Here is a 15,458-nt window from a genome sequence, read left to right on the forward strand (position 1 = left end):
ACATTGACCATGTGGTCAAGACTAAAGTACAGCGTATATATATATATATATAAACACCTCAAACCAAACCCAGTCACCTTCTGTCCGCACGTTCGCTTCAGGGGTTCAGGTTGTTGTTCAGCATGCAGCGCTACGCTTTGCTCACTGTTCTCGGGCTCCTGGTAACGGGGTCATGGGCGCAGGGGTTGATGCCCACCATCAGCTTGCCTCCCTGTGATTCCCCTGAGGCTGAAGCAGCGGCTCTGATAGCACAGGATTTCCTGAACGCTCAGCACACACACGGTTACAAATATGTCCTAAATCAAATTGACGAAATCAAGATCGTCTCCAGGGTAAGACATCGGATGATCGTGAACAATGCTTGTGTGATGGTGGTTTTAACAGTCATGGGGTGTGTGAGAGTTAGTAACATTGGTTTTAAAAATGTTGAGTGTATTATATGACTATTTCGTCCACAGAAATGTTTTAATATGAATACACTTAACAGATTTTTTAAAATAAAGCTACAGTATTTGTTGCACACTTGTGACGCGCTTCTGAATATGTAACATTGTGATCAAATTTGTTCTATACACTGTTTTTATATCTACACTACAATTAGATTTTTACATCAAAATCATCATAGTACTGGTATAAATGGGGCTTTAAGATTCAAATGTCTTTTTGTAGCCACTTCAAGCAGACACGTATCATTTGGAACTAGATTTTCTTGAAACTACGTGTCATGTCTTGGATCCAACACCTGTGAGCCTTTGTCCAGTCAGACCCAAAATTAATACGGTGAGAACTATCTTTATTCATGTGTACTTTCATAAATGTCGTATTGCAATTAATTAAGTATATTTCTGGTTCTTTTATAGGCAGTTGAGGCAGATTGTGATTTTGTACTGGCAAATACAACTCAAGGTCTGTCTGTCGTGGCATTCAAGTGTGAAACTGAGACAGGTAAGAGGAAAACACAAATTGGTGTAAAAACAAATGCACTTCTTGTCATCTGATCACAGTGAAGAAAGGAGACCTTTTGTTTTGTTTTTTGTTGTTGTGACTAGAATCAGAAGATAAATGCTTAGGCTGCCCTCAACTCATTCCTTTAAATGACACAGATGGCCTCCAACTCATTGAAACCTCTTTAGACTATTTCAATAAAAATAATACTCTAAACACAAAGTTTGCACTCCTTGAAATCGGACGCATGGGATCCCAGGTAATGTACATATAATGCTAAAAATTATCCTCAGACAATAAAGCTTCCAATAGACAATATGGTACTGTTTTCTATTTTTTTTTTTTTTTTTGCAGATTGTCAGTGGAGGAGCCAGGTACTTTGCAGAATATGCCATTATTGGGACTAACTGCACAAGTCAAGATGATGATATATGCATCCCTCAGAATCATAATGTTGCTGTAAGAATATTGAAATATCTTTGAGTGCGAGAGACTTTGGCTGGTGTGCAACTGTGTAAATATTTGTGCCAAGGTCAACATGAAACCAAGCCCTCTTAATTTTTAAACCCCACCTTGTCCATTCGCCTGTCTCCATTCTGCATGCCCACTTTTCATGATCCAGTCAAATCCCATGGATAAAATGAAGCCCTACATTTTTTCCCCGTTGAATATCCTGTTTTGAAGCAAAATGGGTTGAACCGTCTTTCATGTTGACTTCAAAGTGTCTAATCCATATTTGTGACTATTTTTAGATCCATGGCCTCTGTCTAGCTGAAGGTTCTGCCAATGGTGTTGACTGCAAAATCTTTGCCCCAGTAAATACCACTTTGTTATTTCACATTAATACAATACAATACATAATAAATATTGAACATTTTAATGGCTGCCATTAATATTTGATTCATGTGATTGGTTGAGTCAGTATTGCTACACACTCAGAAAAAATGTCCAGAAGCTATCACTAGAGTGGTACCTTATTTAACCCTAAAAGGTGCATATTAGTACCTTAAAGGTATAATACCAGTTAATTCAGTTTGGCACCATTACTGGCACAGAAATTACGCTCTTGATCTTTAAACCTCAAACTCAGATTAAGCTAAAGCAGAGCATTAGAGACACGATTCAACTTTATTATTTTATTCATGACAGGACCAAGCGAGCAACGCCACAGTGCAAGTCCAACAGCTTCTGCATGCACACACCTTTGGACCTCAGCACAACCCCGCCATTCATGGTCTCAAACATCACAAGCTGACAGCACTCCATGACCCTTCGGCAAGTGGTTTGCTCTCTGCAGAATCCAACGAATTGGCTGAGGTCACGGCCGTACCAGCGCCAAAGGAAGCTCCTGTTGTAAAGAGGGAGGTCGCTGCACCGGAAGTGCCAGCGTCAGAAAAAACACCCCTTCTTTCAGGGCCGATTCACATTGCTCCCATTTGTCCAGGAAAAAAGAAGCATTTCTGACCTAGTCACATTTCATGAACCAACCCAGATAATATTAACTCTTGTTGACACCAAACTCATGAGTGCAGTCGTTCAAGAGTAAATGTTTTATAACACAGCAGGTACATGTATAGACAAAACTAGCCTTCTTATTATGGAAGAAATGAAGGCTGTGCCTGTGTTGTACTGTGGTGCTGTAATAAAATGTTTACCAGTCTAATGTAAATCTTTATCAGTCTGCGTTCAGTGTGTTTTTTCTCTAAATAATCAGTTTTCACCTTATGGAATTAGAATATACCGCATTAAGAAAAAACACTTAAGGATGTTATACTGTTACATGATGGTGGCAATATCTTCATCACGCTGTTCACAGAAATGGCTTTGAGGAAAAAGTCTGTCCATGGACACTGTACACTTCAAATACCCTTTCAATGCACCACATTCAAATAACTAAATTGAAAATTGTCAAAGAACTTAAAAAAAAAAAACAATGAAATATGTGGGACATAGATTCCCTAACATTATAAACACTGTATTTCCAATGCCACTTCGTGCATCACAGGTAATATACCCATTCTAATACTGAGCTTGTCCAAAACAAAATTAATCTTTGTTAATCACCAACATTTTAGAATGAAAAACAGCTAAACATTTGTCTGCCCCGCATCTGACAAGGTATGGTACATTTTTATGTAACTTGATCATCTAAGAAAATTAAAGTTAACTACTCTTGGCTTTCTGGCAGAGATGGCACAGAATATATAAACATCGTTATATCATGTTTCTCAGCTAAACTCTGCTGGAAGGTGGTTCTCCAGGAACTCCAATTCAACTCATTTTGTAAGAATAAGCTGAACAAATGTGCGCAATATAATGGACTCAATATAATGAAGCCAAAAGGACTCATTATAATGAACATCAGAAAACTTTCAAAAACGGACTTCAAATCGGGGTTTTAAAAGAAAGGCGGATTACAGTTTTTCCACAACTTTTATCATTAGTTTGTACGGTTTCCAGCTCTCCAAATTCCTCAGTCTTCCTCATTTTGGTCAATTCACGGTACACCGAGAACTGGTTCACCTACCACCTGTTTGAGAGCTGGAGAGCAGTGCACCCTTGTTTGATTGAACAGCAGGAACCCAGTGGGTTTTAAATAATTTGGGGTCCCTAAAAACAGGATCCACAGATTCTCCATTTGGAGGGAAATACAGCTGAGGGTTCCTTACTGGCACAGAGTTGCGGATCTGAATCAAGGGATGAAAACTCAGCTGTGGTGGAGAGTTCTCGTCAGGAGTTTCTTCTGATTGAATTGACGCAGTTGACAGCTCAAATGGATTGGGATTATTGGGTGGCTGAAGTAATGACATCTGGGTGAAAGAGTCTTTAAGAGCATTAGACCTAGGGGGCTTAGCATTCAAATTAGCAGCTTGATGCCAGTAATTCATAAATGCATTGTCGACATTAGTTGGAGGTATAGTAGGTTTTGAAGAAATGTCATGTTGGACCATTTCCTCAAAAGAGGGAACATTATTTGGAGCAACTAACATTGACTGTGTCTTGCGTCCCATTGGGTAAACATACTGCTGCATCACAGCCTGGTTAACTGCAGGGTTTGGGTTGTGGTTTGAATAGGCAAGAGGCTCAGCAACTGGTCTAGTTTGTGAACGCTCCAAATGGCGTATAACAGAAGCAAAATTAGCAGGTTTCATTGTAGGCTGTGCAGAGGCAGCAGTTGATTCCAACTTCCTAAAAATGTAGGGACGCATGGTTGACCCAGTAAAATGGTTTGAAGAATCAGGGGCATCGGTACTCATAACTGGGGGATACTCCACCAAATATTGCATTGCTGTATGATCTGAAGCTGGTGGTAGAGCCGTTTTTGAGTAAAGTGGGCCATAATTATAATAACCTTTGCCTTTAATAAGGCGAGAGAGGTTTGAATCTGGAGATATAACAGGAGATGACAGCATTTGACCTGTAATTTCATTCGTACTAGAAATGTCAAAAGTAGACATTTGAGGAGGATGACCAAAATGGTGATGGTTATGGTGGGACAACATTGAAGCGGGTCCAGGGCAGAAAGCTGGACAGTGAAAAGAATGTGCATGGGACGAACTGATAGGAGTTGGGGAAGCCCCTATTGGGGCAGAAGTGTGAACAACTTCAGGAAATTTAGGGAGTGAAGAGGTAGGATGTGTGTTTTGGGTCAAATCTAAGTATAAGCTCATAGGAGGACCCTTAACAGCTGTTCCGTATGGAAGCTCATAAGCTTGCGGCTTTTCAACTTGTTCAGACCTTTCTGAATATGAGGTGGACCTGGAAGCAACAGCCCCAGAGGTGGAAACCATTTTATTTTTTGGGTCAGGTGGAATTTCTGAACGATGTGGTGGGAAGGGTTTGTACCATGGATAGCGGAGGAGCTGTGGTCCTGTCTCTCTTGTAGGGGCAGGTGTAGGTGGTTCAAGCTCTGGATTTGGTGGAGCATGTGGTTCAGAGGGTCTTTGTTGGGTTTGGGAGTGATGAGGCCAGTGGGGGGCCTGAGGAAAGACCGCCGAGGAGGGAGTAACAAATTCAGGTTTTCCAGGATATAAAGGATACACCATTTCGCTGGGAGGAAACATAGTTGCCCACTGCAACTCATCTCGAGGACTGTCTGTGGTTATTAGTTGGGAAGCGATAGGGGCTGTAGGAACCTTGGTAGGAGGCAACAAAGGTTTTCTTGGATAACGTGGACCAGCTGCACTTTGATAAGTGGGGTCACGGGTAAGATCCAAGCTTGGCTTATGGTACCAAGTTTGAGGATGCTTTGTATAAACAGGTGCTTGTGGCCTTTGGGTAATGGCAGTTGGGGGACCCACAATTTTGGGACTATGATGAAGATTCTTTGGTGGTATATTTGGAGGAAAAAGGAGAAGCGGGTAACTAGGAGGAACACGTTTAAAATCTGGCTGGCCAGAGATGTAATAAGGGCGGAGAAGAGTCTGCACATTTTTAACTGAACTTGTGGAAGTTGTTGAACGTCTTGCCGGAGTCTGTCTTGGCTGAGTGGTTTTAGTAGTTGCAGCAATTGTGGCAGGAGGGAGTTTTGAAGTCAGAGCATGAGGTATAGAAATGTGTTCATTTTCATATACAAGATCAGGCATATCTATAGGACTACTACTTGACAGTACTGGGCAGGACAGATTAAACTCGCTCTCCACTGCCATACTAAGAGTGTACATCCCATCCTGTAAAGTAAGGCAAAAGATTAGTGTATTTAAGACGAGTGACTGGATAAAATTCAGGTAAAATGTAGAACATCGCATACCTTTGGCTCGGTGCATGGCATATATGGGGCTTGGATGACGACACCTTCTGGATGTGACACCATGCTGTATCCACATCTAGCTGACACTTTCAGAAGAGGCTGCCATTCATTCATTACTAAGTTTAAGAAGTATTAGATCAAATTTAGATCTGTAAAGCTCACATCAACCTATATGTAAACAAACATGAACTTTTGTGTTACCTTTGATCTTCAGGTTACCAGAGACTCCTCCATGCAGCCTCACAATCATGCCATTAATATAGCAGGAGACCGTTGGCTCACTTTTTGCCAAGGTCAGTGAGGAACAAGTCATTTTCACAGGCAATCCCCACCAAAGTAAGGGAAGAACAAAAGTGTCTCTCTGAAAACACAAGGTGGGAGGGGGGGGGGGGGGGGGGGGTCAGAAAGGATAATATGCGCTATACTCGATTTACATTAAAATATAAATGCAAACCTCATGCATTACATAACATCCATCATATGGTATAATGTAAACAAAGTCTCTCCAAGTTCTCAAGAACCTATGGCCACATTCTGAGGGCAACTGTGACAACGGAAGTGGTGGGACACTTCCTAAAAAGACAATTTAATAATAACAGAAATAAGTATTTTGGAAGGCAAATGACAAAGTTTGAGTCATAAACAGGCAATTGAGAAGAAAACCTCTGTCAATGAGAAAGTTGGACCCAAAAGGAGCCTCTTGTCCATGAATTGTAAACTTCATTAAATCTCCAACACAATCCACCTTGGGTTTCATTCCAAGTAGCCTTTCCACTGTTGGAGTATGCAGGGTGTTAAGACCATAAACCTGTCCCCAAAGAGGTTGCAGGTTCATCCAGCCTTTTGATAAAATATACAACAACAACAAAGACAAGTTCAACTTGGAATAGTTAACAGCATGCTATTAAAACGAATACGAATTATCTTTGTACAGAGGTGCAAGAAAAACGTTTTGAATGACTAACAATATAGACTAACGAGAACTGTGTTAGTGTTTGAAAAATGCCCATGCAATCTTATATTCTGTAATTTTAGTACATCACAAATGCATTCAGCAGATCACAGGGACATCTTTACCTGAATCATCTGATTGGTAGGAGTTCTCATCGGGTTGACTGCGAGAACCGAGCTCCGAGGAAAGACTGACACTATCTCCATGTGATTCTGAAGCTCGGTCTTGCCAAATAATAAGGCGCCCAACCTGTGCTCCAGATTTCGGCTTCCCGTCCCCTCGATCAAATGACTCGCCTGTCCGTGCATTTTTGTTAAAAGAGCTCGCTGAATCAAGACCTTTCACCTCATTAAATACCACAAAACCATGCACTTTAATAAAGCTAAGCCAAATGAAAAGAAAGCACGTCGGAATTTGTTTCTCTTTAAACGCCATTCGCCAAACCCGTTTTGCATACGCACCACACCACTGTAACGTGTCGCAAAAAACCGACTCATTTCAAGCACCTAAAATATATAAGATCCTACATCTACAATTAGTGCACGTCTGGAAAATCCGAAGCACCTGGTGAGGCGAATGAAGGCATGTGTGCATATCAAAAACAGAAAAAAGGCACTTACAAAACTGTGGTAACAAAGATGGAAACATACAACAACAACGTATTTAAAAAAAGTATTTCCATCTCTGTTGCAACAGTTTTGGACGTGTCTAAAATGTCAGTACCCTTATGTACAAGCCATTGGTGATTGGTGATGAGTTTTTGGCTCAAGGTCTGCATATAAAGTCACACCAGAGGTGTTGAGCTGGGATCAGGACTTGGCTTTCTGCAGACCAGTCAAGTTCTTCCACACTGACTCAATCAATCATGCCTTTTTGAACCATGTCTTATACACAGAGACACTGTCATGTTAGAATAGAAAAGGGTCCTGTCCAAACTGTTGCTATCAAATTAGAAGCACACAATTAACTAGAATATAATATATAATTTTAAAATATCCATTATCCATCCAATATCCAGACACTCAAAATGACAAGAAAGTGTATTGTGTCATCTCAGGTCATGTCATTTATTATTTTATGACTATTTGTGTACCTCATGTTTTGGTATTTTTGTCAAGTCTGTTAAAGACACAAGCGTTACTATATACTGTAGTTTCATTAGAACTATGTGATATTTTTCACATATATGAGCAGAATTTTAGTCCCTCTTTTCACAGGGATTGTTTCAAATTTTGGATTTTTAAAAAATATTTTCATATTTGTCATTCAGATTTGCCTTACTTGGCATAATTGTATGACAATAGTAAACAGTACATTTTTCAGTTTAACTTAGTTCATTGTTGATTTAGCACATTACATTTCTAAGAGATCTAGGCCTGGTTTCACAGACGGGGCTTAAAAGCCAGGTCTGCCTTAGTTAAATTAAGGTATTTGAGCAGCTTTTATAAAAATACCTTAGAAGAAAACATTACAGGTGTGCATCTTGAGACAGAACAATGGCACTGCAAGAGCAAGATATTTTCAGTTGAGACAGCTCAGACATGCATTTTAGTTTGGGACTAGCCTTAAGCTTTGTCTGTGAAACCAGAGGCTAATGTTTTAAGGGTCTTGTAATTAGAGAATGTGTCCATCTGTTTGTCTGTCCCCTCACAGAACTTCAAATATACTCATCCAGTTCAATCACTAGGCAAGGAGGATCAGATCTACGTCTTTCATCTGAAACCAGACAAAGATCTTGATGCTGAAATTAGTTTTCACTTTCTTGAGCATTGCAGACTGGGGTGAGAGTCTGCATTCACCTTGCTGCTCGTTTGGAATTTAATTAACATGCATGCATTATTGACAATTTGTTAGGGGGAAAAAAGTTTTATTGAGACTGATCATCCTATCCCAGTCATTAACAACATCAATAGTAACAATACTAACAAAAAATTTAACTGATGTCACATTTATGCCAACCACACTGAATGATACAGGCATTAGCTCAATAATACACACTATGTCATCCCTGTTACCCTCACGTTAAAACCTGTAAAAAAAAAAAAAAAAACTCAAGTTCACACGTTGTACACTTTGAAAGGATTTTACTTGTAGATATTGATTATATTAAATGTAATAGTTTCAATTTACGTTAAAAATGGTAACAGTATTGACTTAGCATGATGTTCCCCCTCACTCAAGCCTCATAAATCATCAAAAATATATTATGGAAGAGTGAGAGAAACATGCTTGTGCCTAAGTGTAGGAATCCTGGTTGACAGAGGATTTAACCTCCTAGAAGTGATGTCACTTGAATGTACCATTACTGTACAAGGGTTTTTTGATGAAGGTAACAGGGCTGGGATAAAATCAGGGGACACCAAAAAAATTTATATTTTACAGATAAAATGTATACTTATGCCAAAAACATTGCTTAACAATGAGAGTGTATTTAGAATATGCAAATGTGATTTTTATACACTTTTGCCTTCACTTTTCAAGTTAAATGTCCTGCTGAAAAATTTAATCAGTGAGGGACAGGCCAAAAACCTTACCAGCATAAATGCCATTTCAATTATTTAAAATACTTAATCGATTTTTTTTTTTTAATGTAATATCGATGATTTATTCATTGTTATAGGCCTATTAATCCTACATTTGATTATTTCTTAGGAATAAGATATATATATATATATATATATATATATATATACACACGCACATTAGTGTTTGTCAGGCCATCATAAACAGCATCCTTAAGTGGCAAATTCTTTGTGAAATGTGAAAACTCTTCACACTATATAAACTAATTTTTACCGGCAATAAGATTAAACCAAGTCATCCGAGGTTGTGTGTAACACGTAAATGTTTGTGATTACAGCAACCCCTTCATGATTACCCATGTCAATTACAAATGAATAAGGTTTAATAGCAGTGTAAGTAAAGCTATTCTTTTTATACAAGCACAAAAGCTCACATACTAAACACAAAACTGCTTAGAAAAACTAATTCTCTAATACCTACCATGCCTTTTGAATCATTTTCTACAAACTGATAGAAAGATGCTTGAAGACAAATAAGTGAACAATTTTCTGGTTGGAATAGGTTTATTTGATCTGTCTGTAAACAAGGTGGTTAAATCATGGCATTTGTTTTTTTTCCTTCCACGCAAATTGAGTTGAATATCAGCTGGTCAGGTGTAAGAAGGGAGAGAATTGGACATAATTTGATGCTTCTCTTTAATCTGTACATTTTCCACACGCCCTGGAGGTTGAATTTATGCCAAATATCCCAAAGGTGCCACTGAAGAATTGACTTCTCACAAGGCAGCAGTTAAAATCCATCTCACAGTAGCAACAGATCAGATCTACATTATGGCACAGGATACACAGCTTTATTTAACAAGTTTCCACAATACAACTGACTTCGACTAGTGGTCTTTTTCCAACTAATACCACCATATCCCAGAAAAAGTTAGTGTACACAGTTTACTTCAGTATCTTTTTTTTTTTTTTTTTTTGTCTATTTAATGAAGCATTTGTACCGTGCTATGACAGTTTGATACATCGCAATTAAGTAGTTTACAAGGCAATGACTTCCAAATGGTTTCATTCTTGAAAATAACATTAAAAGTCAAATGTTTAAGAATTTTGAGGTGACATGTTAACAATAAGACTGCCATTTCATCTATTCAAGACATTCATGAGAGGAACCCTCAGGTAGTTATATTTGACTTTTCATTTCAAACTGTAAAGCCAGTAATAGTGTTTAATAGAAATGAGCTTGGTGTTACATTGTATTTGAAGTGTTGAAAATTTAGTGTTATAAAGTCAGCAACAGATGAAGCTAGCAGTCATCCTTCACAACAATAGTTTGGAGCAATTCTGTTAATCCCACCGGATGCAACAAAAACTTGGTCCTATTAGAGAACCCAAAGTGAAATGGACAGAACCAGAGGTACATTGGGATGGCAGCAGTTTGTGTCTTTAAAAAAAAACAAAAAAAAAACAAGAATAACATTTTACAGGAGCTGGCAAACAACAAATAGAAGTGCCTGAGCTATTGTAGCGATGGAATGTCCATACAGAGTTCGGGATGCAAAGGCTCTTGGGGAACAACTTAACCCAAACCTTGTAAATGCTGATCTGCCACCACACTCAATATTCCAACATTAGACCAATGACTTACAAGACCACATCCAAATACAACAGCAAAAGCATTTGCTATAAGGTTCTCAAACTAAAGAAGGTACAGGGCATATAATAGTAGCTGGGGCAAAGGTGGTGAAGTTCACGAGGGCAGGGGCGCTTACTAAATTAATTCAAGATCAAACAGAGCAAAGAAAAAAAAATAAAGTGTTTCGTAACTGGTTAACTTCATTCTCAAAGCTGAGACAAGGTGGTGTAGTTCGTTACTGGAAAACGATGATATTGACCTAAAAGATATGCATGCACTTTTTCCATCCTGGACATGCTGTATACAAGGAAGACCATGAGAGCTGAGCAAGGGCTCAAAGCACTTGAGAGGCATCAATCTCTTAAGCTGGTTCATTAGCAGTGCCTAAGGAAAAAAATTGGACCATGTAGTGACTTTATATACTTGTGAATTTACACAAATTCTGGGTCGTCCAATTTTTAAAAATTCTTCATTTTACATCTATGGTTATGTACAGTAGTGTTTGTGATTGAACCTTCATAAAACCAACATGCTTGACTTACTGTGGCACAAAAAAGATGTCAAAACTAAAGGACATGGAGCATTAAACAAAAGGAAAACTTCATTGAAAAAAAAAAAATGGACAGATAGATTTGGAGAGACAACGATGCATCTACTAACTGTTTCTGGTAGTGTTGTCAAGTTGACAAAAAGAGGGCGAGGATGAGGGTAGGGGTTGGTGGATGGGTAGTGTGGTGTATTAAAGTGAGCTGCTGTGTGGATGGATGGGAACGGGCTGCTTTAGTATCCAACTTTCCTCAGGTACTCAGCCATGCTAAATGCTTTCTTGTTGAGCGATCCTCCGTGGGTACCTTCCTTTCCCATGACTATAACCAACACTGGAGTACATAAGGAAAGAAAAAAGACGACAAATGAACAAAACTGAAAAAAAAGAGAAAAAAAAAAAAAGTCTTTCCCCCCCCGATGACACGGGGACATTATAGAATATTATCACCATTCTTCCCTTGATTGCTATTAAATTTTTTCAAGACATTAACTGCTTGAAGGAGAAAGCTTAACAGCAAACTTCTTTCTTCTTTCTGTCCCTCAAGTGAAACTAAACAAGCTTAATTACATTAGAACCCTGAATCCCTCAAGTATTTTGCCATTGAGTATGCCTTCTTATTCAATCCGCCTCCATGGACCCCTTCTTTGCCCATTACAAGAACCAAGACTGAAAGAGAAGAAATAGAAAAGGGGAAAGTTGAGAAGTGTGGAGGTTAGGGAAAAAAAGGGAACAATCATGAAACAGAGGAGAAAGAGAATCACAATTGCAATCAGAAGTGTTTGCATGCACATGCATTTCACCATTAAAAGCAACCAAGTAGAGAAAAGTGATTCAGAGTATGAGACAAGGAGGTCTGAAGCTGGCTGCTTGAGCTTTGTGGTGTCATTTTAGTGTACAGGAAAGAGGAAATAGGATGGGGAATTTGACGCTGCCACATTCCAAAGGACCTTCAACCCGCCCCACACACCCTAAATCCCTTTGAAACAGAGTTACCTTTCTACGATACCTCTGCAAGACTTTCACAGGACCACACTGATACTATATCATCTTTTGAGCGTGTGCTAAAACACGCTGGGTGTAATAAAACTTTGGTTATGAGTGTCAGATCTTTAAATCTTACCATTGGGATTGTGCAAATAATCAGTGTCTACTTGACTTGAGCCATGATGATTTACCTAACATAGATAATAGGGTGTGATGGGTTGTTTATCGCAGAAGGCAAATATTGATAGCCCAGACCCCAATTCATTAAACAGTGATAAGATGAAGGGAAATCTCACACGCGGTTTAAGAAAACGGTTATATCAAGAAAAGCTTGTACATGCACAGCGCTGAAACCCTGCTTATGGGTGTTTTTCAGAAAGGAGGAGTGAGGGACAGAAGACTGCACTGGCTTAAAACTATACCTTCCACGTCTGATTATCTTTATATTCAAAAAGAGGACCACAAAGGCAGACTGTATGAGTGGGCACATCTTAGCATTAAGGGTCATTTTCCTAAATTAACTATGAAAAACACTTCGTAACTATGAAAATTGTAAGGAATTAGACATTTCCCAGGGTCGCCCCAGGCTGAACTATACTAATACTTGTTCTGGGCAGACTCAGATCCCTAATTTAATGAATCTATACATTAATAATGTGCTTGTCAGGAGTTATATGAATATATTTGTGCGCTAAATTAAACATTTCACACGTATAGTTTACCTTTGCCAGCTCTGCCTATGGAAACATTGTATGTCGGCTCTCCATTATGACTCTTTGTCCTGATGTCCATTGTCCAATCCCCTTCCACATGAAGGCTGTCTCTGATCACAGAGCACTTCTTTTTCCCTAGAGTCATCCCACTGGTGAAGAAGCCCTCTCGGTCTTTGCCGACAATGATATCGATTTCATCAGGCTGAAAAATTAAGCATAAAAAATATTCACATCTTTAAGTAAGCTTTAGTGTCATGCAGGTTACACGAGCTGTAATTATACTTTTGTTGAAAACCTGAAAGGATTATTTGCATGCATTAGCATTGCATGAGTGCAACCAATCTGACCCACTCTGGGAGACATTCAAAATAATCGCAATTGAGGTTGAACCACTTTTTCAAACCGTGACAGCACAAATAGCTGGACATGTTCTAATACTAACGGTGAGATGCGGGAAAGAGTGAGCATTCACAGGCGACAGGACGCCATCTTTGTGTTCCTGTAGGGAAAAACTTGAAGCACAGGCGCCACTGTCTGAACTTCCTCCTCTCATGGCCTAAGACTGCATCTTATCTCAAGACTAATCAGACCGAGTCCGATCTCTCAAACAATCCCGGACTCGTTAATAATCTAGCGAGGGGATCTGTGCATTTGAAGCACGACTAAAATATATATATATAAACAATGCACAACGCGTAGATATGGTAGAAATCGATATTGCTGAATAATGCAAAAGGAAATGTGTGATTTAATCAGAGCCAGACCCGTTTACATCAATGAAAGTCGTCGAAATCTAAAGAAAACGCTATGCGGGTAAGTTAGGGCTATACATCGGTTGCACTTTAACTAGGATCATTAGATAAGCATAATGTGGTTCATTGTGATATGAGTAATGAAGTCTAGAGGCCGTGGCCACAGCCCTGTGCTTTCATCCGGGCCTCGAGCCATTCAGCACAAACACTTCCATTCACTCCGTTCTTTCGCTTTTATGGGACAAATACTAGGCTCGGTTGTACCGTTGCAGCTTTGCTAATGATAAACAAGCTAACGAGTGATCTTTTTATTGTAAGATATATGCTTGAAATGGTTAGCTCTCGCTATGCACGAGACCGGCTCCCCGTGCACGCGTGCTAAAGCTGACTAGCTTGCTAACACCCGAATCTCTCCGCTCGCCCCAACACACAAATTACACCCCGAATTAAATGAAAACGAAGCCTTAACTGCACAACGGGTGCTAATCTAGCAAAATCTTACCGTTATACCGCTAAAAGTACCACCCTCTGACGATGCCCAAACGTATTTGGCGTCCGTGTAGCCAACAATGGCGGTATCCTGGCAGCTGCCATCGGCCATCAGGTTATCCACGTAGCTTTGCCAAGACATTTTACTGTGATTTGAAAGGATATTTAGGACGAACTACACCCACTGGAGTGGATTTAACGCTACCAAGTGCTAAAGGTCTAGCGAGAGTTTTGGCGTGTCCTGTGCTGTCTGGCTCGCTGGCTTGTGTGAAATCTCAGCTCTGGAAGGAAAGAAAGCCGACGGACTGAGACGCGCCTGGGTGTAGTCCCGTGCTATATCCCTCCGCGCGACGACTCACCGCCGCCACTGCGACGCTGGACGAAAATAGTCCCTCTGATGTCAAAGCGCCAGCTCCATCTCATTATCAAGATGCAATTACTTTAATTGTTTTGAATAGATTTGGAAGGCCTCCTTTGTAAATATTTAGGCATGAAAGTTTATTTTTCTGAGAAAGATGTATTTTTCTATTTTAATTGAGAAAGATTACCACCAAATGTGACCTTTATTATTAATCTTTGTTTGATTAGGGGGAAGTACCATATACATAAACAGAAATGGGCTAAAGGAAACCCCATTTTTTTGTTATTTTGGGTAGTAAAAATAGTAAAGCAAAACGCATTAGGTCTTATGTGAATCTTTTACGCTATTTGTATGATTGTGTCATACCTTTTTTCATAATTATTGTTAATTATTTTATTTCTTGTATGTGATAATATATATATCTTACATATTGTAGTATGTTTAATATTTTTCTATACAGTATGTTGGAATTATTGCTGTTATGTTTATTGGCTGTAATATGACTGACATTTAATTAAAAAAAAAAGTTAAAAAAAATAAAAATTAAGATGCAGTTACTTTAACAATAGGTTTTTAATAGAAAATGTGGAAAATGGCTAATTTTTTACTCGTAATGGCTCAATGGTTTCCTTTTGTTATATTTTTCCTCATGAAGTGTTATTTCAGGAAAGTCTCAATTAAAGGTATAGTTCATCCAAAAATAGAAAAAAGATTCAGTCATCATTTACTCTTTACCCTCATGTTTTCCAAACCTGTATGACACACAAATAAAGATTATTATTTTTTAACTATGTTGGTAACCAAACAATT

General features: G+C 39.0%; 3 protein-coding genes across 5 annotated transcripts in view; 1 reads left to right on the top strand and 2 right to left on the bottom strand.

Moving 5' to 3' along the window:
- The window catches only part of LOC306846144 (tyrosine-protein kinase JAK1-like), an 830,156-nt gene that overhangs the window by 341,404 nt on the left and 473,294 nt on the right, over positions 1–15,458 (bottom strand). The window lies entirely within an intron of this gene.
- Positions 58–2,620, top strand: LOC306846720 (alpha-2-HS-glycoprotein-like). The gene is made up of 7 exons (XM_079380302.1): positions 58–332; positions 670–780; positions 861–945; positions 1,050–1,204; positions 1,300–1,404; positions 1,698–1,760; positions 2,095–2,620. The coding sequence occupies exons 1-7, from the start codon at positions 123–125 to the stop codon at positions 2,407–2,409; spliced, it is 1,044 nt and encodes a 347-aa protein (XP_079236428.1). The 5' UTR covers positions 58–122; the 3' UTR covers positions 2,410–2,620.
- LOC306846045 (profilin-2-like) lies at positions 10,128–14,644 on the bottom strand. 3 transcript variants are annotated; one of them, XR_013782039.1, is made up of 4 exons: positions 14,301–14,638; positions 13,056–13,248; positions 11,463–11,680; positions 10,128–11,186 (listed from the first exon to the last, which is right to left on the bottom strand). XR_013782039.1 is itself a non-coding variant. In XM_079379125.1 (3 exons), exons 1-3 carry the CDS (start codon positions 14,427–14,429, stop codon positions 11,583–11,585), a joined length of 420 nt encoding a protein of 139 aa, XP_079235251.1. In that variant the 5' UTR covers positions 14,430–14,644; the 3' UTR covers positions 10,128–11,582. The 3 variants fall into 3 exon arrangements, 2 of the variants coding, with proteins under 2 accessions (XP_079235251.1, XP_079235252.1); XM_079379125.1 differs by having other exon boundaries at positions 10,128–11,680; positions 14,301–14,644; XM_079379126.1 differs by having other exon boundaries at positions 10,128–12,015.

Source organism: Barbus barbus (genome assembly GCF_936440315.1).
Source record: "Barbus barbus genome assembly, chromosome: 26".
Taxonomy (NCBI): Eukaryota; Metazoa; Chordata; class Actinopteri; order Cypriniformes; family Cyprinidae; genus Barbus; species Barbus barbus.

What these genes read in the sequence shown, in the direction of transcription:
- LOC306846720 (XM_079380302.1), top strand. Translation starts at nt 123, where the DNA reads ATGCAGCGCTACGCTTTGCTCACTGTTCTCGGGCTCCTGGTAACGGGG. An exon ending in AAATCAAGATCGTCTCCAGG is followed by an intron (nt 333 to 669) that starts GTAAGACATCGG and finishes GTCTTTTTGTAG; the next exon opens with CCACTTCAAGCAGACACGTA. An exon ending in CTCAGAATCATAATGTTGCT is followed by an intron (nt 1,405 to 1,697) that starts GTAAGAATATTG and finishes GACTATTTTTAG; the next exon opens with ATCCATGGCCTCTGTCTAGC.
- LOC306846045 (XM_079379125.1), bottom strand. Translation starts at nt 14,429, where the DNA reads ATGTCTTGGCAAAGCTACGTGGATAACCTGATGGCCGATGGCAGCTGC. An exon ending in GTACTTTTAGCGGTATAACG is followed by an intron (nt 13,249 to 14,300) that starts GTAAGATTTTGC and finishes TTAATTTTTCAG; the next exon opens with CCTGATGAAATCGATATCAT. An exon ending in CATAGGCAGAGCTGGCAAAG is followed by an intron (nt 11,681 to 13,055) that starts GTAAACTATACG and finishes TATGTACTCCAG; the next exon opens with TGTTGGTTATAGTCATGGGA.